At 42.7% G+C, this 26,704-nt stretch overlaps 1 protein-coding gene across 1 annotated transcript in view; it reads left to right on the top strand.

The window, feature by feature from the left end:
• Positions 1 to 8,538, top strand: part of LOC149449385 (ephrin type-B receptor 5-like) — a 122,424-nt gene extending 113,886 nt beyond the window's left edge. The window contains exons 15-16 of the mRNA XM_089693305.1: positions 323 to 478; positions 7,868 to 8,538. Of these exons, the coding sequence (XP_089549431.1) occupies positions 323 to 478; positions 7,868 to 7,976 (265 nt within the window). The 3' untranslated portion in view covers positions 7,977 to 8,538. The remainder of the gene's footprint in view (positions 1 to 322; positions 479 to 7,867) is intronic.
• Positions 8,539 to 26,704: the final 18,166 nt, after the last annotated feature.

Genomic DNA, 26,704 nt, shown 5'->3' with positions numbered 1-26,704 from the left:
TAAAGCCATATTCTGTAGCAAAGAAAAGTACAGACTGCGGCAGATATTCATATGAATGAGGCTGAAGGAGGAAATTGTCAACAGAACAGATTTTCAGAAGACTTTTAATCTCTTTGAGTAAACACAAACACGTAATTATTTTCAGCTAAAAGCCAGAATGGTAGGATTTTGTTTTATTTAGTGGGTTGTTCCAACTCTGCTGTAAATTATTTAACCTAAAAGCCTATTTAACGTAAGTTAAGAGCTGTGAAAACTAGAGCACGGCCGACTGATTATTACTAGTGCGGAAAGCTGCCATGTTTAACGTTCTCTTCTCCGTCAGACCCTCTCAACCGCTTCTCAGCAATTGTCCTCCGGATCTCCCCTCCCTCTCCTCACCCCACGAGTGGCTGGAGGCCATCAAGATGGAAAGATACAAGGAGAACTTCGATAAAGCCGGCTACACAAGTCTAGATGTCATTTCTCGTCTGACGGCTGAGTAAGAACAATTGATCATTCTGTTCTGCAGCTGCTTATGTCTGCCATTTTAAATAAATCAGTTTGCGCCACTTTCCATTGGTGTGCATGTGTTGTGACCTTTTTTTTAAGAGAAACTAGGGTGTTTTGGTAAGTATCTGGTGGAATAATTCTTCCACACATTATTTGTTTATTTCATGAGAGTTGTCCTCAAATTATACTAAGGGAAGGATATGAGCCGATCTGTGTACTCTTTGAGGGCATATGCCACTTTTATAAAAATGTAGTCTCTTGGTCCTTTAACCATTTCAGTACCGGGCAATTTTACCCCTTCCTGCCCAGGCCGGTTTTCAGGTTTCAGCGCTCTCACACTTTAAATGACAATTGCGCGGTCATACAACATTGTACCCAAACTAAAATTTTATCATTTTCTTCACACAGCTAGAGCTTTCTTTTGGTGGTATTTAATCACCGCTGGGGTTTTTATTTTTTGCTAAATTAACAAAAAAAGACCAAAAAGTTTGAAAAAAAAACACGTTTTTCTTTGTTTCTGTTATAAAAGTTTGCAAATAAATAATTGTTCTTCATAAATTTAGGCCGAGATGTATTCTGCTACATGTCTTTGGTTAAAATAACCCAAATTAGGATGTATTATTTAGTTTGTAGGAAAGTTATAGAGTTCACAAACTATGGTATAGATCTGAATATTGATCAATCTTGAAGTACTGACAGCCAATCTAATTTCTTGAGGTCCAAGAATGTTAGGACAGTACAGATATCCCCCAAATGTCAGGACAGTACAGATATCCCCCAAATGTCAGGACAGTACAGATATCCCCAAATGTCAGGACAGTACAGATATCCCCCAAATGTCAGGACAGTACAGATATCCCCCAAATGTCAGAACAGTACAGATATCCCCAAATGACCCCTTTTTGCAGAGTAGACAGTCCGACGTACTTCATAAGAGGAATGGCAAGTTTTTTGAAGTTGTATTTTTTTTGCCATAATTTTTCAGAAAATGAATAAATTAAAAAAATTATTTTCACTATTTTTTTTTTACATATTGTCACCAGTGCAGTATAGCGTCATCATGTAACTGGCATGGCGGTGAACAGGGACATTGACTGGTGACAGTATGAAAAAAAATATATATATTTTTTTTTTATTATTATTTTAAATTTTTTATTACATTTTTTTTTTATTTTATTTAAGATTTGTTTTTCATATTTTACTATGACCAATGTAGTACAATGTTACCATAGTAACATTGTACTACTTTGGGGAAGTGATCAATTGGCAACTGGGAGCTGTCAATGACAGCTTTGTCAGTATGCTGGGAGAGTGCACACCATTGGTGCACCATGGATGCGTTTACGCATTAGGTCGTCAGCGAGAGGTTAATAAACGCACCCATATTAATCCAATAAAAAGTGCACTTGTAAAATTTTTTTGTATTGAAGTGTGATGAAGTTGCTGTACTGGTGCGGACATGATCTGTGAGCTGCAGTGCAAGATGAGGCTTGTAGTCTTCCCATCCACAGAGCCCTGTGAATATATCTATGAATGGATTTCATGGAGCCCTGTTAATGGATGATGCAGAACCACATACAGCCATCCAAACTTCAGACAATAACAGGATTCTCCAGGGGGTAGTTGGAAGGGAAGGCCAGCTTGAGGGTGGGGGTTATTGGGGAGAGCAACTATGTTTCATGTTACACTCTAAAGGTAGACTTTGTCTTTAGAGCATTGCAGAATAAATCAACTGTATATACATTCTTGAATATTAAAATATATATATATATATGATGTGCTCCTGTGCACAAAGCCAGCTCCATAAAGACATGGTTTGAGTTTGGTGTAGAACTCAAGTGGCCTTCACAGAGCCCTGAACTCAACCATAATGAACACCTGAACTAGAACATTATTATTAGGTATTTATACAGCACCAACAGTTTGCACAGCACAGCTTACAATCCAATAGGATGGGGCAAATAATACAAAAGTAGAAGATAACTGGACAGATAGAGGCAGAGAGTTCCAGAGGATAGGAGAGGCTCTATAGAAGTCCTGGAGATCAGCATGGGAGGAGGAGACAAGAGCTAGAGAGCAGGAGGTCTTGGAAGGAGCGGAGAGGACGGTTTGGGCTATATCTGGAGGCAAGATTGGTGATGTAGCTCGGGGCAGAGTTGTGGATGAGCTTTGTATGCTGTTGTTAGTGTTTTGAATTTAATTCACTGGGCAATTGAAAGCCAGTGGAGAGTTTGGCAAAAGAGGTGGTAGACACTGAGTAGTTGGTAAGGTATATGAATCTGGCAGCAGCATTGATGATAGACTGAAGGGGATAGCCTATGGAGAGGTGGGCCTATGTGAAGGGAGTTACATTAGTCAAGGTGAGAGTTTACAAGGGATTGGGGTGAATTTTAGAGATGTCTGCATCATTTTAGATGACGTCTACAACCTTTTGACAGCGATTGGATTTGGGGCTGACAGAACAGGTCAGATTCTAGGATTACACCTAGTACCCTGGCGTGAGAGGAGGCACTGATAGTTGTATATTGATCTTAATGGAAAAGTCACGGAGGGGGGCACTGGAGAGGGGAGATATTATCAGCTCAGTTTTAGGGAAATTTAGTGGTGTAACATCCATGTTGATATATCAGTTAGTAATGCGAGAGGAGACTGAAGGAGTGAGGTGAGGACAAGGTAGATTTGGGTGTCATCAGTGTAGAGATGGTATTGGAAGCTGTGGGAGGTTACCAAGTCACCAAGAGAGGAGGTGTGGATAGAGAGAAAAAGGGGTCCAAGAACAGAGCCTTGGGGGACCCCTACACAAAGAGCAAATGGAGAGGAAGAGAGAGTTATAGGTAACACTGAAGGGGCACTGTAATAGATAGGAGGAGAACAAGAAAAGAGACGAATCTTGGAGGCCAAGGGAGTGGAGTTTATTGAGAAGGAGCAGGTGGGCAACAGTATCAAAGGCCGCAGAGAGGTCTAGTAGTAAGCGTTTGGGGTACTGGCCATTAGCTTTAGCAGATAGTAAACCATTCATGAGTTTTAGTAGGGCAGTGACTATGATTGATGATGAGCCCTGATGAAGGCCTGATGGCCAAAACGCGTTGGCTTTTTACATGACTGTACCACACGAACTCTAATAAAGAGCATTTGATTATAGCTATTGCACTGGAGTGCCAGCTTTCCTTATGCATTGCTTGAAGGTTGGAGGTTAACAGAGACCTTCCTCACTGGAAGCCCGTGACTGCAAGCTGTGGATGTTTAAGGAGGTAGTAGCTCTGTTTCACCTGTTTCTGTGGAGTGCTGCAAGTGAAATCCAGACTGCAGGTCTCAAGAAGGTTGTTTTTACTGAGGTAGGAGCTAAGATGGTTGAAGCATAAGCGTTCTAGAAGTTTAGAGGTGAATAGGAGCAAGGAGATAGGTCCTACATTGTTCAGGTTGGTAGTGTCCAGTAAGGGCTTTGTAAGTATGGGGGTGATCTGTGAATGCTTTAGAAGGGAGGGGAAGATGTCAGTAGATAGAGAGATATTGAAGATGTGAGTAAGATATCATAGGATAGAAGAAGAGCATGACCACAGTAGTTGCGAGGTAACATGATCAGGGGACAATTGGTTAGCTGAGCATGTGAGAGAAGTTTGGTAACCAGTTCAAAAGAGGAAAGTGTTGTATGTGCTGTTGGACACTGTATGTTAAGTGAGGAAGATATCTGTACAATGGAGGTGTCCTCATAAATTGCATCAATCTTGTTTTTGAAGTGATTGGCAATCTCTTAGGCAGTGAGTGAGTTAGTGGGTAGAGGGTGTGGGGTGACAAAGCAAAGAGTTAAAGGTAGAGAAAAGCCAATGTAGAATGGATGACAAGGTATTAATATTAATTATAAGCCAAGTATTCTTTCGAACAATCAGAAAGAAAAGTTCACAAATGCTGTTTTGGCTGAATGGGAACAAATTCCCACAGAATGACTTCCAAGAACAGAGGCTGTTTAGGCCAGAAATAAAGTCCATGTTTTTGGAATGGGATGTCCAACAAGTTCATGTTAGTGTGACAATCAAGTGCCCACAAACTTTTGCTCATATATATGTGTACTGCGCCTTTCATACCATGTTTATAAACCGCAGTTCGATTTGTAATGTCACTATATACAGTTGCAAGAAAAAGTATGTGAACCCCTTGGGATTACGTGGAGTTTTGCATGAATTGGGCATAAAATGTGCTCTGAACGTCATCTAAGTCACAACAATAGAAGAACACAGTCTGCTGAACATAATACTACACAAACATTAGATGTTGCCATGGTTTAATTGCACATAACATGTAAACATTCACAGTGCAGGGAGGAAAAAGTATGTGAACCTTTGGACTTAATAACTGGTTGACCCTCCTTTGGCAGCAATAACCTCAACCAAACGTTTCCTGTAGTTGCAGATCAGACCTGCACAACGATCTGGAGTCATTTTGGACCACTCCTCTTCACAAAACTGTTTCAGTGTAGCAATATTCTTGGGATGTCTGGTGTGAATCGCTCTATTAAGGTCATGCCACAGCATTTCAATCGGGTTGAGGTCAGGACTCTGACTGGGCCACTCCACAAGGCGTATTCTGTGCTATTGCAGCCATTGTTTTGTTGAATTACTTGTATGCTTTGGGTCATTGTCCTGTTGCATCACCCATCCTCTGCGGAGCTTCAGTAGGCGGACAGATGGTCGTATGTTTTCCTGCAAAATGTCTTGATAAACTCTGTAATTCATTTTCCCATCAATGACAATAATCCGTCCAGGCCCTGAGGCAGCAAAGCAGCCCCAAACCATGATGCTCCCTCCGCCATGTTTCACAGTGGGGATGAGGTTTTGATGTTGGTGTGCTGTGCCTTTTTTTCTCCACACATAGTGTTGTGTTCTTCCCAAACAACTCAATCTTGGTTTCATCTGTCCACAGTATATTTTGCCAGTAGTGCTGTGGAACATCCAGGTGCTCTTTTGCAAACTTCAAACGTGCTGCAATATTCTTTTTGGACAGCAATGGCTTCCTCCGTGGTGTCCTCCCATGTACTCCATTCTTGTTTAATGTTTTCCTTATTGTAGATGTGTCAACAAAAATGATAGCATGTGCCAGAGATTTCTGTAGGTCTTTAGCTGACACTCTGGGATTCTTCTTTACCTCATGCAGCATTCTGCGCTGTGCTCTTGCAGTCATTTTTACAGGATGTCCACTCCTAGGGAGAGTAGCAACAGTGCTAAACTTTCTCCATTTGTAGACAGTCTGTCTTACCGTGGACACAGGAACATCAAGGCTTCTGGAGATACTTTTGTAACCTTTTCCAGCTTCATGCAAGTCAGCAATTCTTGATCGTAGGTCTTCTGAGAGCTCTTTTCTGCGAGGCATGGTTCACATCAGACAATGCTTCTTGAAACCAGTAAACCCAAAAGAGGTGTGTGTTTTTTAAGGGCAGGACAGCTGTCAGCAACACATCCAATATCATCACACTGATTGGAGTCAAGGTTGGCTCACTCCTGGCTCCAGTTAGCTCTGGGAGAAGTCATTAAGCTAGGGCCTCACATACTTTTTCCTCCCTGCACTGTGAATGTTTACATGTTATGTGCAATTAAACCATGGCAACATCTAATGTTTGTGTAGTATTATGTTCAGCAGATTGTGTTCTTCTATTGTTGTGACTTAGATGATGTTCAGAGCACATTTTATGCCCAATTCATGCAAAACTCCACTTAATCCCAAGGGGTTCACATACTTTTTCTTGCAACTGTATTTTGTCAAGCTGATATGGGATTTGGAAAAAGGCAGCAATTCTTTCTTAGCACATGGAACGTTTTTGACACATTTTAGTTTTAAGGTCATGCCACAGCATTTCAATTGGGTTGAGGTCAGGACTCTGACTGGGCCACTCCAGAAGGCGTATTCTGTGCTGTTGCAGCCATTGTTTTGTTGAATTACTTGTATGCTTTGGGTCATTGTCCTGTTGCATCACCCATCCTCTGCGGAGCTTCAGTTGGCGGACAGATGGTCGTATGTTTTCCTGCAAAATGTCTTGATAAACTCTGGAATTCATTATTCCATCAGTGACAACAATCCGTCCAGGCCCTGAGGCAGCAAAGCAGCCCCAAACCATGATGCTCCCTCCGCCATGTTTTACAGTGGGGATGAGGTTTTGATGTTGGTGTGCTGTGCCTTTTTTTCTCCACACATAGTGTTGTGTGTTCTTCCCAAACAACTCAATCTTGGTTTCATCTGTCCACAGTATATTTTGCCAGTAGTGCTGTGGAACATCCAGGTGCTCTTTTGCAAACTTCAAACGTGCTGCAATATTCTTTTTGGACAGCAATGGCTTCCTCCGTGGTGTCCTCCCATGTACTCCATTCTTGTTTAATGTTTTCCTTATTGTAGATGTGTCAACAAAAATGATAGCATGTGCCGGAGATTGCTGTAGGTCTTTAGCTGACACTCTGGGATTCTTCTTTACCTCATGCAGCATTCTACGCTGTGCTCTTGCAGTCATTTTTACAGGATGACCACGCCTAGGGAGAGTAGCAACAGTGCTAAACTTTCTCCATTTGTAGATAGTCTGTCTTACCGTGGACACATGAACATCAAGGCTTTTGGAGATACTTTTGTAACCCTTTCCAGCTTCATGCAAGTCAACAATTCTTGATCGTAGGTCTTCTGAGAGCTCTTTTTTGCGAGGCATGGTTCACATCAGACAGTGCTTCTTGAAACCAGTAAACCCAAAACAGGTGTATGTTTTTTAAGGGCAGGACAGCTGTCAGCAACGCATCCAATATCATCACACTGATTGGAGTCAAGGTTGGCTCACTCCTGGCTCCAATTAGCTCTGGGAGAAGTCATTAAGCTAGGGCCTCACATACTTTTTCCTCCCTGCACTGTGAATGTTTACATGTTATGTGCAATTAAACCATGGCAACATCTAATGTTTGTGTAGTATTATGTTCAGCAGACTGTGTTCTTCTAATGTTGTGACTTAGATGACGTTCAGAGCACATTTTATGCCCAATTCATGCAAAACTCCACGTAATCCCAAGGGGTTCACATACTTTTTCTTGCAACTGTATTTTGTCAAGCTGATATGGGATTTGGAAAAAGGCAGCAATTCTTTCTTAGCACATGGAACGTTTTTGACACATTTTAGTTTTAAGTACCACTATCCATAAAAAAACCTTTTTCACTGAGCATTCATCTGAAAAGAAAAAAACATAATCTTTCACAAACCGTCTGTGAAAATGAATATTTCCATCAAATTGTCTTGTATTACTGCAAATATGAAAGACATTTTATGTTTGTCTAAATAATTAACACGCCAAGCACATTTTTATGCTTTTGTGGCACAATGTCTGTTTAAGCAACTTCTCCCTTTCCTCACTTCCAGAGACATCCAGCTAATTGGCGTGACACTTTCTGGCCACCAGAAAAAGATACTCAGCAGTATTCAGCTTCTGAAAGCTCATCTACAGCCACTGGAACCTGTAGAAGTCTGAGATGTTGGCAGAGACCAGCATTCGTTGAGATTCGGGAGACGTTAGGGGCCGCGAGTGGCAGGGTGACTTAAGGATATGAGACAGACTTATGCAGAACTATCAGGCAAGACTCAAATTCACAGAGACGAGATGATAACCAAGAGGAACACTGACTGACGTCAAAATCTCAGTGTCGCCACCGGCCAGCACGCCTCCAGAGGATGCAAAGACAACTCAATGTACCAGATGCCACAAGATTCTTGGGCACAAGACAAGAATATTTATTGGCATTTAAGAAACAGTTACTGATGGGCGGTGGTGGAAAAAAAGATAGTCAAGACAAGATTATTAATTGGCAATTGAGCATTTAGAACACCAGGTACTGATGGACAGTGGTGGAAACTAATAAAGACAGACAACTATTCAGCACAAATACAACATAGTTATCATTGTTTTCTCAAATGTACTTTCTTTTTGCAACCTTGAACTATCCTGTGATCTGGATTCCTGAAAAACAAAACAGGGTCACTTTTTGCTTAGGTTTACAAGATAAAGACCATTAAATATGCATCTTTTTCATGTTGATGGGCTGAATATGCTATTTTAAATGATATGCTCCTTGTAGTAGTTAGTCACATGGAATGGACTTGTTCTGTAATGTTGAAGATGCCTCACCGCTCATTCTGTTGGCTTCCTCAGATCTAATGAGGGCCAGGAACATACCCCAGAATCTACAGCCACATGGGTTACCTGACTACACCTTGACAACAATATTCACCTTTAGCCATGTGACTTGAACAATTAACACCTGTCCTAGACATTATGGAATCATGGGCAGAGTATTGTAAATCAGAACATCTTGTTCTTGGACATTCAATATCTCCCTGACACAATACCTTGAATTAAGGTTTTTGCGTTACCTGTGTGGGTATATATTCTGGGGCAACTGGAGAAATTACTTGGATGCAGGGGCGGACTGACCATTTGAGCACTCGGGCACTGCCCGAGGGCCCGGGGTCAGTAGGGGGCCCCATGAAATGCCCCTGGTACGTTTTATGGGCTTTTTTGGATGTGCTTTGAGTGTGGGCAAAGACACAGGGGCCCCATGATCCCCTATTGCCCGGGGGCCCCATGAGTTGTCAGTCCACCCCTGCTTGGATGAGTGCTGAAACATCTTCATTATAGAAACAAATCTAGTTGAATGTGATTAACTAGTACTAGATATGATATGCCATGACCTGGATAAATGAGATCCTTCACATAGACATTCGCGTTTCGTTACAATTAGTTTTTCGGACGAAAATGTGAATGACCATAGTAATGGATGACAATGAATCAGAAAAAGTGATAACGAAAACAACAATTGCATTTGTTGCAATCAAACGATGTCACGTGATGCGATAGTAGTTCAGGCCCATTGGAAAATTAATTGTAGTTTCAGAAAACAAGTGGATCCAAATTTCTTTCCATTCGTATTTCAGATGCGCATGACATCAGTCGATATTGTCCAATCAGCTTATGCCATTTCTCTTGGTGGGTTGGACTAGCATCCAAAAATATTGAATCCATCCAATTCAATAATATATTGAATATATAGTAATCGTCCAGAAAAACTAAATAAAACCATTTTTCGAATCCACTCTGCCCAACAAATATACGAAATGATTGCCGAAGATATGAAATAAATTCCAAAAACGAATCGGTTCAACATAACGAATGTGATAAAACACAATTCTTCAATGAATTCATGCATATAGGTATTTACTGTAGACTTGAAAGGGGGATACAACATCCAGACTGACCAGTATCCTTCTTCAAGAAGGCAATGTACTGTATCTATTCATAACCAGCCGTTGCTAGCTCACTGGGGTTGAGTTACTAAAGGAGTAGAGGCTGTTCTTTTAGCAAAGAAAATGTTGGTAAATAAGGTAACCTACAGTGCCTTGAAAAAGTATTCATACCCCTTGACATTTTCCACATTTTGTCATGTTACAAACAAAAACGTAAATATATTTTATTGGGACTTTATGTGATAGACCAATACAAAGTGGCACATATTTATGAAGTGGAACGAAAATGATAAATGGTTTTCAAAATATTTTTACAAATAAATCTGTGAAAAGTGTGTCATGCATTTGTATCCAGCTCCCCCGAGTCTATACTTTGTAGAACCACAAATTGCAAAATAGCTCAAGCTCTGTCAGATTGGATGGAGAGCGTCTGTGAACAGCAATTTTCAAGTCTTGCCACAGATTCTCCATTGGATTTAGGTCTGGACTGTGACTGGGCCATTCTAACACATGAATATGCTTTGATCCAAACCATTCCATTGTAACTCTGGCTGGATGTTTAGGGTTGTTGTCCTGCTGGAAGGTGAACCTCCTCCCCGGTCTCAATTCTTTTGCAGACTCTAACAGGTTTTCTTCTAAGATTGCCCTGTATTTGGCTCCATCCATCTTCCCATCAACTCTGACCAGCTTCCCTGTCCATGCTGAAGAAAAGCATCCCCACAATATGATGCTGCCACCAACATTTTTCACAGTGGGGATGGTGTGTTCAGGGTCAGGGGCGGACTGACAACTCATGGGGCCCCCAGGCAATAGGGAATCATGGGGCCCCTTTGTCCTCGCTCACACTCAAATCACACCCAAAAAAGTACCAGGGACATCTCATGGGGCCCCCTACTGACCCCGGGCCCTTGGGCAGTGCCCGAGTTCCCCAATGTTCAGGGCGATTTGCAGTGTTAGTTTTCCGCCACACATAGCTTTTTGCTTATAAGCCAAAAAGTTAAATTTTGGTCTCATCTCACATGTTTGCTGTGTCCCCCACATGGCTTCTTGCAAACTGCAAGTCAGACTTCTTATGGCTTTCTTTCAACAATGGCTTCTTCTTATGACTCTTCCATAAAGGCCAGAATTGTGGAGTGCACAACTAATAGTTGGACAGATTCTCCCACATGAGCTGTGAATCTCTGCAGCTCCTCCAGAATTCCCATGGGCCTCTTGGCTGCTTCTCTGATGAATGCTCCCCTTGCCCAGCCTGTCAGTTTAGGTGGACGGTCATGTCTTGGTAGGTTTGCAGTTGTGCCATACTCTTTCCATTTTCAGATGATGGATTGAACAGTGAGATGTTCAAAGATTGGGATATTTTTTATAACCTAACCTTGCTTTAAACGTATTCACAACTTTATCCCTGACCAGTCTGGTGTGTTCCTTGGCCTTCATGAGGCTGTTTGATCACTAATGTTCTCTAACAAACCTCTGAGGGCTTCACAGAACAGCTGTATTTATACTGAGATTAAATTGCACACAGGTGGACCCTATTCAATAATTAGGTGACTTCTGAAGGCAATCGGTTCGGTTTAGTTGGGAGCATCAGAGTAAAGGGGGCTGAAAACAAATGTACGCCACACTTTTCAGATATTTATTTGTAAAAAATAAAAAAAAACCTTCATCATTTTCCTTTCTAGCTGTTGACTGCTGAGAAAAAGACACAGTTTGCATATTAATAGCATTAATTAGGGATGTAATGAAGGTACCTGTATGTTTACATACCTGGAGAATGGAAGGGTCCCGTAATGCGTCCTGCCATAGTTCATTAGTCCCAGGAGCATTGAAAGCTTGTCCAACAGCGTTATATCTTCCCTTCAGTGGTTGACCACACAAGTACTCTCTGAGCATAAGCCGCACAACTTCTTTTTCTTCTTACCATTCAGCCCCAGACATGAACCCAAACTCATTTGATGAGTCCCTGGCTACCAATCACACCTTTGGATGGGCAGTGACATTGGGGTTGATTTACTTTAACCACTAGCCTACAGGGCACTTATACCCCCTTCCTGCCCAGGCCAATTTCCAGCTTTCAGTGCTGTCACACTTTGAATGACAATTGCGCGGTCATGCAACACTGTACCTGTATGAAATTTTTATCATTTTTTTTAAACCCATAGAGCTTTCTTTTGGTGGTATGTAATCATCTCTGGGATTTGTATTTTTTTTTAAACACACCAAAAACCACTGAAAATTTTGAAAAAAAACACATTTTTTCTTAGTTTTTGTTATACAATTTTGTAAATAAGTGATTTTTCTCCTTCACTGATGTGCGCTAATGAGGCTGCAGTGATGGGCACTGATAGGCTGCACTGATGGACACTGATAGGTGGCACTAATAGGTTGCACTGATGGGCATTGACAGGCATCACTGATGGGCACTGAAAGGCAGCACTGATACATGACACTGATATATGGCACTGATAGGCGGCACTGATAGGCAGCACTGACTGGCACTGATAGGCGGCGCTGACTGGCACTGTTAGGCGGCACTGACTGGCACTGATAGGCGGCACTGACTGGCACTGATGCGCACTGATAGACGACACAGACTGGCACTGATAGGTGGCACTGATTGGCAGCACTGATAGGTGGCACTGATTGGCATTGATAGGTGGCACTGACTGGCACTGATGGGTGACATTGAAAGGCAGCTCAGATGGGCACTGATATGTGGCATTGATGTGGCACTGATGGGCACGTGGCACTGATGAGCACTGACAGATGGCACTTCTGAGGCCACACTGATCATCAGGGCACACTGATCATCAGTGCCCTGATGATCAGTGTACATGTCCCCTCCGCGGAAAGCCGATTACCGGCTCTCCTCTCCTCTGTCAGCGTGACAGCTCGAGAGGAGAGAAATGCCGATTTACATGTTTACATGTGATCAGCTGTGATTGGACACAGCTGATCACATGACCGAGCCGACATCTTCGGCTCTTTCCGTGATCTGGACACAGCGCACCAGCGATCGCCGCGCTGCGTGCTCCCTGAGCCGCGCATGCGCAGTGAGAATGGTAGGACGTCATATGACGTCCTATCAGAACGAGAGAACAACCTTGCGCCCGTCATTGTACTATAGGGCAGGCGGAAGGTGGTTAAACTGGAGGGTGCAAAATCTGGTGTAGCTGTGCATGGTAGCTTACCAGCTTCTAACTTCAACTTGTTCAACTAAGCTTTGACAAATAACCTGGAAGGTGATTGGTTTCTATGCAGAGCTGCATCAGATTTTGCACTCTCCAGATTTAGTAAATCAACCCCCAATGTGGTTTACCTGAACCAATCTGCAAGATGTGAGCTAATGACTCTGCTCCACCAGGCATCTCCAACGCCTTCACTTTTCCTGCATCCCAGTGCTTACTACACCTAAAACTTCCTAACTGCTAGAACCTCTTGCCCCCGGTACAGTTTCTTACCCTCCAGGAGGAATGATTGATCTATATGGTTGCTTAATGTGATGGCAATCAAGAGGGCATTTGGATAAGGCCACAGCAGATGGATTTCTGTAACTTTTTGGACCCACCAGTTACACACTCCTTTAAGGGGTTCTGGTCAGCCTGTAGGTTATGATAGTCAGTAATGAGCAGTAATGTGAGAGAATCAACACTCAGGCTGGTATGTTATTTACCATACAGGGCCCTGACCACCTTTTAGGAGAATTTCCATGTAACCACCAAAGAAATTATTCAATATTCAGATAAAGTTTTGATTCATTTTAAAATGCAGTTACTCCGTCACTTTTTATTACTGAATTTCAGAATCTGATAAAATATTTTTTAGATGATATTGCTAAAATAAAACATTTCTTAATCCATCCTTTACAAAACCTAACAATACAGTCTTGTAATTTGTATGTTCTTCTCGCAGGCTATTGCAGCTGCTACTCGTTTTGAGAAAGGCCAACTTCATGGAGGGGCAAACGTGCCTGCTATGAAACTACTTTCTCATCAATGCTGGTTGCTGGCCAAAAGCTTCCTTCAAAGGCATTGTACATCATACATCAATGTATGCTGTATAATGTATGACATGATGCTCTGTCAATGTACTCCGTGCTTTACATATATATTGTACATTCACATCAGTCCCCGCCCCCGAGGAGCATATAATCTAAAGTCCCTAACTTACATTCATACATACACATACTAGGGACAATTTATACAGGATCCAATTAACCTACCAGAATGTCTTTGGAGTGTGGGAGGAAACCCACACAGGCACAGGGAAAACATGCAAACTCCAGGCAGGTGGTGCTGTGGCTGGGATTTGAACCACTGACCCTAGTACTGCCAGGGTGAAATGCTAACCATTTAGCCACTGTGCTGCCCATCATTGTACATTGTACATCATACATCATACAGGCAGGTAGTTTCACACTGACAGGAAGAATCAATGAACTACCAGAGCACTCAATAGCGCCATGGTAGTGCATTGGGAACTACAAGCCGACATCTGGATGTAGGTACTTGTAGTTGATTCATTCACAGAACTCTGGGAACGAATGATGCGGCCATGTGGGCAGAGCCCTGCACGGCCTCACCCTTTTGAAAAAGTGACAGGTAGTATGGGGAACTACTCCTCGTATTTCTGTCACACAGAGGGCTCAGATCGCCAAGCTGCTGCAGGAGCGGGAACATGTTACATGTTCCACCCTACAAACGGGTGGAACATGTAATATGTCCCCAAAGGTGAACTCACCCTTTAAATGCAAACAAAAAAAGATATTTTTATTTTAATCAAGTTTCAATTTAGCTCCATGAGCAAAACTGAGAGATTCTGCTTCAGATAAATTTTGCTGACAGCAAAATCAGTAATATGGTGAAATAAGTTTTGCCAAAATCTTGCCATTCATCCCTTAGCCTAAATGCTAGCTGGGTTTCCCCACTAGCTGGGATGAGGAGGGGCTAGCTGGGTTTAGGTGTGTGTATGGGATGAGGTGTCAGGTTTGTGTGTATGAAGGGGGGTCACTAGCTTGGTTTTGGGGTGTACAGCAATATGCCACCTTCTGGGTTTCAGGTGACATGGGACCCACTAGCTGGGTTAGAGTTGTTAGTGGTGGTGTTGGGGGGGTATGTTAGCTAGGTTTCAGGTGTGTGTGTGTTTGTGTGTAAGGGGTCAGGAGCTTGGTTTTGGGGCTGTGAGGCTCTGCCGGGTTTCAGGTGGCATGGGAGTTTCAGTTGTGTGTTTAGTGATTGGGGCACGTTAGCTAGGTTTCAGGTGCGTGTACAAGGACCACTACCTTGGTTATGGGGGTGTGAGGCAAAAAAGTCATATAATAAAGAACATTAATCCCCTCTTAGCTTTTTCCTAGGGATTGTCCACAGTAAACATGCACACATGCCCAACAAACCCGGCATGGACCTGCTGTAATCCACCACCCTGCTGCCGCAAACAAAGTCCCTCACTGCCATATTTCTTAATTAAGTCATCAGGAGCCAGCTGCCTCACCCAGTCCAACGATGACGCACCATTAGTCCCCTCCTCCTCTGTCCACGGTGTAGAAGCCTGCAGCCTCCTGAGATATGTGACCTGTAGATCCCAGGAGGCTCCAGGTCCAATACTTGATTTGATCTACATTTCCTTTTTACAAATGTGTTATATTCTTTGTCATTTTCAAATGATGAAAAAGTCCCTTCATTTGTATATTTGCAAAGTATTTTTTTTGTGTGTGAAGGTCTGCTGGTCATTCTTGTTTATATCAACTCCATGAGTTTCATTGCTAAAACCAAGGAATGGTCCAGCTCTAGGATAAAAGCATTTTTTCAATAAAATAGACGCAGATGTCAATCACTTCTGACATACAACGACGTAACGCGACTGATGGAAGGATTGTTTTTTGCTTTTAAAAGCTGATAGAGAAATTATGGGGATATCCTTGTAGATCGCGTGGACCAATAAAGTCCTAAAAGTTAAAGGACGTTGGCCGTTGAATTTATTTTTTTTACCTAATAATAGTCACACCAAGTCACACCCATCCAAAGTCACATTCAGTTTGCACCCATTCAAAAGTTGCATCAAAGTCGCATTCAAATTGCATTAAAGTTGCAACCATCCAAAGTCGCATCCAAGTCATACCCATCCAAAGTTACATCAAAGTCATAGCCATCCAAAGTTACATCAAAGTCATACCCATCCAAAGTTACATCAAAGTCATACCCATCCAAAGTTACATCAAAGTCATACCCATCCAAAGTTACATCCAAGTCACACCCATCCAAAGTTACATCAAAGTCATACCCATCCAAAGTTACATCCAAGTCATACCCATCCAAAGTTACATCAAAGTCATACCCATCCAAAGTTACATCCAAGTCATACCTATCCAAAGTTACATCCAAGTCATACCCATCCAAAGTTACATCAAAGTCATACCCATCCAAAGTTACATCCAAGTCATACCCATCCAAAGTTACATCCAAGTCATACCCATCCAAAGTTACATCAAAGTCATACCCATCCAAAGTTACATCCAAGTCATACCCATCCAAAGTTACATCCAAGTCACACCCATCCAAAGTTACATCAAAGTCATACCCATCCAAAGTTACATCCAAGTCATACCCATCCAAAGTTACATCCAAGTCATACCCATCCAAAGTTACATCCAAGTCATACCCATCCAAAGTTACATCCAAGTCACACCCATCCAAAGTTACATCAAAGTCATACCCATCCAAAGTTACATCCAAGTCATACCCATCCAAAGTTACATCAAAGTCGTACCGATTAAAAGTTGCATCAAAGTCACATCAAAGTCACTTTCCTGTTGGCAAAAAAAGAAAAAGCAAAATGCGTGTTCACATCAAAAACAAAACACACCACAAAGCGTGCAGGAAAAACACATCAATCACAACACACAGAGGTGGGAACCTATGCAGGAGCCAATTGACACTAACCTGTGTAAGAAAGATGTATATACTTACCTATTTTCATCCCGCTGTGGTCTGGTCATGTGATCCTGTGTCAGCCAGCAGTGGCTGGAGTTGTGGCATCACCCATAGGCTTCAATGGCTTATCCATTTGTCGTCGCTCCCTCCTCTCCCCTGCAGCCGCCACCGATGACATAGGGGAGCTGGAGCAAGTGACTGGACCAGAGTAGCTGAAAAGAAATGAGTAAACATATCTTTCTTATAGAGGTTAGTTAGCATAGGTGTCAGGAGGGGGGGGGGGGAGACGACCATTTTAAGGCCAGTTAGGGTTTGCCTGGAATCCCACTTTAAATGTTCAAGTATCAAAAACACTTATACCTGCTAACATCTGAGTGTTTAGCTGCCATGTTTTGCCTGACATCTGTTCAGAAAGCAAGCTGCTATGAACCTTATTTTTTTTATTGAAAAAGGAAAACCACAAACAGAAGGAGGAGGGAGCGTGTGAAGCTGTAAGAGTCAACCCAAGTGTGGTTTGAGCTAGGACACGCGATCTGACTCGTATCATCAGCCATGTTTGTCCTTCCGATTGTCTTGCCGATATTCCTGCCATTCTGTCTGCCCTTAATTATCCAGGATCCCCCTTCCATTTTTACCCATGTGGGTCAGGGCCCTTCCCTGTACTGCAGGGTGTTACGCCAAGGTGACCCCCATTTGTACTGGTACAGACGTAGTCTGAACGGAGGTCCCCTGATCTTCATCTCATACTCTCTGGGCACCACATCGGTGGAGGAGTTTCAACACTTCAAAGGAACGCGGGTCAGCCCAACGGACTTTACTCTAACGGCGAGCACGATTGATCTCAGAGACTCCGGTATCTATTACTGTGCGTGGAGTAGCACAGGGGCAGATGTCGAGGGTAGACAACTGCAAAAACTACGGAGCCAAAATTCATCCCACTGTCATAGCTGTCAATGTGTAAAATAATTACCAGGGGTGGTCTGTGGTTGAAAGAAGAGGGTCAGTTCAAGATGTATGACTCATTTTATCTGTGTTCTTCATCTTGCAACAATTTTCTTGTCAAAATGCTCATTTTAAGTAAATATTGCCTAGATTTTTTAATACTTTTTTTAATTTTTACATATTAAAACACTGAAAGCCACTGTCATCATTGTTAATGATCTGTTTATGCAGGCCATAGATGGGTCGAAAATCGGCTGATTTTTCGGCCGAAAATAAAATTGGCCGATTTTCGGATCGTTAGTGGGTTAATAGGTTGGCCGTTTTTTGGTATTTTGGCAGATTTTTTTTATCGGTAAAGTTGGAAAAAGATCGGCCGGTTTTTACCGATCTTTTTACCGATAAAAAATCTGAGTATGAGCAGTGACCTGCAAGAGGAAGACAAAAAGAAGAAGAGGATGAAGAAGAAGAAGAGGATGAAGAAGAGGATGAAGAAGAAGAAGAGGATGAAGAAGAAGAAGAGAATGAAGAAGAAGAATTCCAGTCTGGCAAAAAGTGTCCCTGCAGAGAGCTCTGCTATTTATTTGACAGTTCTTTGACATTTATAGCGGCTGCAACATTGTATCTGTTTCCGAATAAAAACATCTTTATCCGAAATGGATACAAATGGATACAATGTTGGAGCCGCTATAAATGCCAAAGAACTGTCAAAGAAATAGCAGATCTCTCTGCAGAGACACTTTTTGCCGGCTGTAGACGGGATGAAAATCGGCCGATTTTTTTTTACTGTTCCTGGTAACGTCGGCCGATTGAACGACCAATTTTTCATTTTTTTAAAGAAAAATCGGCCAGGTTTCTCCCCATCTATGGTCTGCATTACTTACACAATATGGGCTATTCATAATTATTGCTTTCAGGTGATTCCAGTGAAGGGCAGTGTTGATGATACAGCATGCAAAGATATTTTAGACGATTTAGCCCACTGCTGATTTGTTCTACTGAAAATGCTATTTACCTTGCTGCCAATTTACCTATTGAAATCAACGGTTTCAATAGTTTCCCATGTGATGACGCAGAACAGGAAAGCAATTTAGGAAGTTGGTATTTTCTGAAGGTGGACATCAACAGTAGTTTACATAGTCTATATGACCAAGAGTATGTGGATACCCCTTCTACTGATTACATTCTGGTGTTTTCAGTGAAGGGTTCTGTTGATGCTACAGTTCAGGAAGACAATTGTGCTCTTCCAACCTTGTGGTAACAGTTTGGGGAAGACCCTTTTCTGTTCCAGTTGCTTATGCCCCTTTGCACAAGGCCAGCTCCATAAAGACATGATTTGATGAGTTTCATGACCATGTATGCAAAGCCAGCTCCATAATGGTTTGATGGGTTTGGTGTGAAGGAACTCAAGTGTCCTGCATAAAGCTCTGACCTCATCCATACTAAACATGATACACAAAGCCAACTGCTGCTATAAACCATGGGCCTCCCCCGCCCCCAAAAAAACACAGTTTACTATGCTTCAGTTATGAATGAGCACAGTGGAGTTAACCCCCCTGGCGGTATTCCCGAGTGTAGCTCGGGGTAAAATTTCAGCACCACCAGCGGTAACCCCAAGTTACACTCGGGCTTACCATGCGGTGCTTCTCCGGGATCTCTTCTTCACTTACCTTGTCCCGCAATGTCCCTCCTGCAGTGTCCCCTGCAATGTCCTCCTGCGGATGCTGGCATCTGTCTTCTGGATTCTGTTCCCTGCGACGTCGGAATATACGGGGGACGGAACTGGTGGGAAATTTGAAAGTTGCAAAAGTGACATTCACTAAAATCACATAGTATAACATTCCTGTATCAAACCATTTCACATACATTGTGTCCCGAGTGCTTTGTCCGGCGCCCTGCCTGCATTTTTACTGTTCTTTCTGTCTGGAAACTGAGAAACGTCCATGGCGTCCAAAAAGCGTCCCTTTAGGTCAAAAGCGGTTTTAGACCGGCTAGAGAACAGTGATAGTAAATCAGAACCACTTGCAGAATTGAGTGATAATGATTCCTGGGGGAAATTCCTCATCAGACACTGAAAACGATTCTGCGACTGAACTCAGCAATGTGCAAACTTGGCGCTATATTTCTAATTTCAGTGTTTTTGGTTTGATTATATTATTGAAATAAATGTATTATTATTATATTATTATTTTTTATGATTATTTATAATATTATAATTTATGATTTCGTGTTTCAAATTTTATCATCCCCGGGATGTTTACTAGACTCTTGTTCGGACAGATTTCAGTGAGTTATTCCTAAGAATTACAGGCCTACAATAAAAAAAACTACATATTTCCATGCAAAAAAATGTACCGCTTTGAGTACAGAAATATGGACATAATCAGACCGCTAGGGAGGCTTCTTTACTAAAGGTAAATATACTGTGCTCTGCAAGTGCGCCGCAAGTTCACTTCAAGTGCAGATGCTTTAGGTCCGAGAGAAAGCTCTGAAATGAGGTGAAGCTCTGCTGCTTTTTTCATCCAATCATGTGCAAGCAAAAATACAGTTTTTTTTTGTTCTCCTTGCATATTCCCCTCAGATCTAGAGCAACTGCACTTTTAGTGCACTTCCAAGTACTTAGAGTGCACTTGCAGTGCACAGCCTGTTTGCCTTTAGTGAATCAACCCCAGTGTGTTATCGGTACTGATCACTCATTGTGTTCATCATCCAGAAAGATCGTGTTGTGTGCTTGCAGTTACCGGTGGGAAGGAGAGAACCCAGGAGCACTGTAGGGATGAGCACACACAGAGGGGAAACGTATGGTGAAAGGGGGGGTGATAGGTGCAATGGGGGGGCAATTACTGGAACCAGTCCCCTGTATGGCTCTCTGCAGCAACTGTATGCCAGCGGGAGGGAGAGGAGAAGAAGCCAGTCTTCAGCTGCTGTGGAGGGAACCATACAAGGGATCGGTTCCAGTAACTTCTTTCCCACCATGCCTGTCCCTATGCACATCCGATTTACCCAGTTGCCTAGGCCCTCCTGCTGGCCTGGGCTCCGTACAGGAGGACTGGTGGTGTCCCCCATATCCACGGCCCTGCACAAAGCTAACTTCAAAAACACGTGGCTTGGTGAGCTTAGTGTGGAGGAATTCAAGTGCCCCGCACAGAGCCCTTACCTCAAACCTACTGAACACTTTTGCGATTAACTGAAATATTGATTGTAAGCCAGATCTTCTCATCCAATATCAATACTGGACATCACAAATGTTGTTTTGAATGAATGTCCATAGCAGGGGCGGACTGACAACTCATGGGGCCCCCGGGCAATAGGGGATCATGGGGCCCCTGTGTCCTTGCCCAAACTCAAAAAAGCCTATGAAAAAGGTACCAGGGGCATGTCATGGGGCCCCCTACTGACCCCGGGCCCTCGGGCAGTACCCGAGTTTCCAAATGGTCAGTCCGCCCCTGGTCCATAGATACTCTCCAAAATCTTATGGAAAGCTGAGGCTATTATAACTCAAAGGTGAGGGGACAACTCCAAGCTTAATGTATATGGTTGGAATGAGATGTTCAAAAGGCTCATATTTGTGTGATGGTCAGGTGTTCCAACTTCTATCCCTGTAGCATATCACCACCGAAATCAGCTATTTTTCCTGCTTTAATCAACATAACTTTCACAGAACCATCACAGACCTATTACATGGCAGAAGCTAGTGATATTTTGAAAAAAAACCCTGTAGTGAGCAAAATATAAGGCGGTCATTGGTGACTTCCTCCTGAAAATGCTAACTGCTAGGCTGTCTATGGGTTCATTCCTTTCCAATTCACTGATCCAGGACAAACATGAAGAATATTAAGCCAGAATTCAGTAAGAACACTTGATCAGTTTACTTGATCTAAATCAAAAAAGTATTGAAGCCATTGGAAAAGTATTGAAGCCATTGGATCAATGATCATTGGATCATTGGAAACAGTTTTTGCTCTGAGGAATGGGGTCTGTCCCCCGAACCACATCAGTTGATAACATTATCCGTTTGGATCAATGGGGTTCAAGGGGTGTCTTCTGGTTTCTGGATTTATGAAACACTATGGGGTTTATTTACTAAAGCTGGAGAGTCCAAAATCAGACTCCCTTCTGCATAGAAACCAATCAGCTTCTAACCTCAGCTTGTTCAATGAAGCTTTGGCAATGAAACCTGGAAGCTGATTGGTTTCTATGCAGAAGGGAGTCTGATTTTGGACTCTCCAGCTTTAGTAAATAAACCCCTATGAGTCGCCGTGGGTTTGTGAGTATGTTTGCATCTTGTAACTCTTAATAAAGTGCTTTAGATAATGCACTAGGCATTTGTGACCTCTTTGGACAGGTAAAGATTCCCTGAGCTTCAGAGGGCTGCAGCACCAGTATCATCCAGTCTGGGCTTCATATTGTTTATAGTGGAAATATGTTTACATCCAGCTTCTCTCTGATTTTCTAGGTGTCAATTTTTACTTTGCAAGCACGGTTCATAGCATAAACCGAGGCTTAGTCCTCAAGCAAAGGATATACAGTTGCAAGAAAAAGTATGTGAACCCCTTGGGATTACGTGGAGTTTTGCATGAATTGGGCATAAAATGTGCTCTGAACGTCATCTAAGTCACAACAATAGAAGAACACAGTCTGCTGAACATAATACTACACAAACATTAGATGTTGCCATGGTTTAATTGCACATAACATGTAAACATTCACAGTGCAGGGAGGAAAAAGTATGTGAACCTTTGGACTTAATAACTGGTTGACCCTCCTTTGGCAGCAATAACCTCAACCAAACGTTTCCTGTAGTTGCAGATCAGACCTGCACAACGATCTGGAGTCATTTTGGACCACTCCTCTTCACAAAATTGTTTCAGTGTAGCAAAATTCTTGGGATGTCTGGTGTGAATCGCTCTCTTAAGGTCATGCCACGGCATTTCAATCGGGTTGTGGTCAGGACTCTGACTGGGCCAATTCATGCAAAACTCCACGTAATCCCATGGGGTTCACATACTTTTTCTTGCAACTGTAGGTTTACACACTCAATTTTCCACAAAGAATGAACCCATCTTGTACGATGGAGACCCAAAGTATTTTGATCATATCCTCCTCAGGGGATAGAGTGCATGCCTGAAATATATAAACTCTTCAGTTACATCCTATTAATAACCAATCACAAATTACATAATCATACAGTACCAAATAATTCACAGAGAGAATATAGATTGCAAACTTGGTCATATATGGCTGACTAAGTGTGGAGTGTTTATATATTTCAGACCAATTCTTAATCCACTGAGGTAGAAATTACCAAAACACATTGTTAGGGCCACATTAAGACCTTGAGGGGTGGGGGCACTTCAGGTTTGGAGGGGCCTTCATACATAGAGTTACATTCTCAGTGACAGTCACACATTTTCAAAATGCATGGCACAACACCATTCTGAGGTCACGCTTGCACACGCAGTCATAGGCTACCTTTCTTAAGAGCGTAAGTGCTCTATGTGTGGTTCGTTCAAGCTGCTAAAATTTGCCAAAATGATACAATATATCACTCCGGAGCAGGGGCGGACGGACAACTCATGGGGCCCCCGGGCAATAGGGGATCATGGGGCCCCTGTGTCCTTGCCCAAACTCAAAAAAGCCTATGAACAAGGTACTAGGGGCATCTCATGGGGCCCCTACTGACCCCGGACCCTCGGGCAGTGCCCGAGTTTCCAAATGGTCAGTCCGCCCCTGCTCCGGAGTAGAAACGTTTACTGTACAGATGAAGGCAGGCAAAGTCCTATCTCCCAAGATGCAGTTAATTAAAGAAATTAGTGTAATTGTTATATATCTTTTTGTATTTTTTTATTATGTTATATAATTGTATATATTTTTTATATTTTATATTGTTTTATATAATTTATGTATAGAAGGGGAACCCCTTTTGACAAGTGGGCCCAGGGCAGTTGTCCCTTTTGCCCCCTTACAAATCTGGCACTGCACATTGGGTCTTCACAAGACTGGCATACATTGTACAAGATCTGATGATGGTTTAAGGCTTTGTGGAAATTGGAGTGTGTGAACCTTTATCCTCTTGTATGAGGACTAAGTATCTTTTCAGCCTTCAATCCTGTGGATGTTTTTAGATATTTAATTTGCGTTTCGGAGACCTTAGTTGGTGCCTAAAAAAATCCTTCCACATAATTTTACCTGGTTACTTACATCTAAAGTATCCAAAACTTTTTTTTGGATATGTAGGAAATAGTTAAATTTTCTTCTTTTTTTATCTGTGTCCCATTAGAGAGATTTCCCTTCACATCCTGTCCTGTAGACACAGCAAGAAGTGAGGAAATCTTTCAAAAAAGAAGGGAAATCCGTTCTTAGTCATGTAGTGCTGACTGGGCTCCTTCGTCATCACACAGCCAGATCTATCAATTGATTTGGGTACAACCAGCCTGTCGGGGTCTTCCCGAATGATCAGTGCAACTATAGGCGCCAACACTGATCATTCTATTCTGATGGTGGGGAAGGCTCCCCGCTGTCAGAATACAATGCCACAGCAGGAAGGAATCCCCCATCCACACTGAAAGTGTGAATGGGGGAATCAGAGAATTTTTTTTTTCGTTCAACCTATTGGTTGAATGAAAAACAAATGATCAATGTATATGCTACTGTAGCGCTACCTCCATAAAGGGCTGCTGGATTTCTAGCCTTTCCCCCTTCACACGGCACCCACAGCCAGACAACATGAATTTTCCACTCTCACTCCACAGTCTAGGGGTATTCGTTTTTTTTTTTGGTAGAACTTGGAAAGGGGTTAAGGGTACATGGGATGCCCCAAATTGAAGAACTAGTTACAAACTTTGTGCAAGTGGTTGAGGACAAGCTAAAGTCTCTGGCTGCTGTAGGTTGATTCAAAATGAGCTGCACATCAGTACCAATGATGACAGCATATTTGTGAACAAAAACTCCAAAAGGGAAAGTTGTAGACATAGAACCTGACTACTCTCAATCTAGGCTAGCGATATTATGGGGTGCTCCTGGCTTTCTTGCACTGCACTTGGCTATCTCACTAGGTTCCCAGATGTGCAGTCTTGCACTACACAGTCCTCTCTAAAGCGTGGGTATGTTGGCTGAAAAGTACTCATTCAGTCTCTTTAACCACTTGACCTCCAGAGGATTTACCCCCCTTAATGACCACGCCTCTTTTTGCTACTCGGCGCTGCACTAATTCAACTGATAATTGCGCGGTCAAACTAAATTTACGTCCTTTTTTTCACACAAATAGAGCTTTCTTTCGGTGGTATTTGATCACCTGTGCGCTTTTTATTTTTCACGCTATAAACAAAAAAAGGCCAAAAATTTTGAAGAAAAACAATATTTTTTACTTTCAGCTATAAAAAATATATAGTAAACTCAAAGTTGGTTAGAAATTTAGGCCAAAATGTATTCTGCTACATGTTTTTGGTAAAAAAGTCCCAATAAGTGTATATTGATTGCTTTGTGTGAAAGTTATAGCGTCTACAAACTATGGTATAGATACTGCAATTTACGCCATTTTTTTGCTATACAGCGCTGCGCTAGTTTAATGGACAATTGCGCGGTCATGCAATACGGTACATAAATGAAATTAACATCCTTTTTTTTCCCACAAATTGAGCTTTCTTTCGGTGGTATTTGATCGCCTGTGCGGTTTTTATTTTTTGCGCTATAAAAAAAAAGGCTGACAATTTTGAGGAAAAAAAAAACAATATTTTGGACTTTTTGCTATAAAACATGTCCAGTAAAAAAAAATTTAAAAATCAAATTTAGTCATAAATTTCTGCCAAAATGCATTCTGCGACATGTCTTTGCTACAAAAAAACCCAATACGTGTAAATGAATTGGTTTACGTGAAAGTTATAGCGTTTACAAATGGCGGGAAAGATACTGGGATTTTTAGTTTTCTTTTATACTAATAATGGCGGTGATCAGCGACTTATGGCAGCGATCAGCAACTTATGGCGGCGATCAGCGACTTATGGCAGCGATCAGCGACTTATGGCAGGACTGTGGGACTGCGGCGGACATTCTGACATTGGGGGGTACTGACTTGGGGTCACTGACATCCCCAGTGACACCAATACAGTGATCAGTGCAAAAAAAAAAACACTGACACTGTACTAATGGCACTGGGGAGGAAGGGGTTAAGTTTATTATTCAGGGAAAGGGTTAACTGTGTGAGGGGAGTGTTTTACTAGAGGGCGGGGGTGTGTACTGCAGGGAACACCGCTGATCAGGAGAGAGAAAATCTTCTGTCCCGATCAGCGTGACCTGCAGCTGTCAGGGAACTGACAGAAAGCACAGCTACTGCAGCTGTGCTCTCTGTCAGCGATTGCCGCCGATCACCGGGACATAGCCGGTAACGACCGGTTGTGACCCAGCGACTGACATCCGCAGCTGTGATCGGCGGGACAGGTAGTGCGGCGGCGCGCCTCGCGCGCGCCCCTACCTGTTTACAAAACACACGTTTTAAAACGTGCTTTTGCCCAGCCCTGCCGCCCTGCCGCCGTATTTATACAGTGGCTGGGCGGCATGTGGTTAAGGAGCTCCTAGAATTCAGAAAGCTGCCGCAAGGATCTCTTTCTCTCTCTGCTGTGGAGACTAATTCTGGCTTGAAGTTCCTCAGATGGGCCTAGCTGGACCAAAGGCTTAGTCCTAAGACCTTTCCACTTCTCTTTATCTCTCTCTTTCTCTTCCTTCCGCCCCTCCAGAGGCAGAGGCCCCTGGCACAGGCCAGGCTTCTGAGTATATATGGACTGTAACCACCCCTCTGAGTCCTGCATAGATCCTCCCCAGGGATTGGTGGAAACTCCATGAATATTCAAGCTGCAACCTTGGTTCCTCTATCTATTAGATTCTAGAGCTTTCCAGAGCACGTTTTAGAAGACAGGAAGAGGTAACCAGGCCACAGCCTGTGAAACGTTGCACAGCCTCCTTAAACAATTAACCTCTGCTCAGGGGCGGACTGACAACTTTTGGGGCCCCCGGGCAATAGGGGATCATGGGGCCCCTATGTCCTTGCCCACACTAACAAAAAGCCTATAAAAGATACCAGGGGCATTTCATGGGGCCC

Source organism: Staurois parvus, unplaced genomic scaffold, assembly GCF_062004578.1.
Source record: "Staurois parvus isolate SC_StPar_1 unplaced genomic scaffold, SC_StPar_1.0 ptg000621l, whole genome shotgun sequence".
NCBI classification, from domain to species: Eukaryota; Metazoa; Chordata; class Amphibia; order Anura; family Ranidae; genus Staurois; species Staurois parvus.
This window is presented reverse-complemented; position numbering and strand designations above follow the sequence as displayed.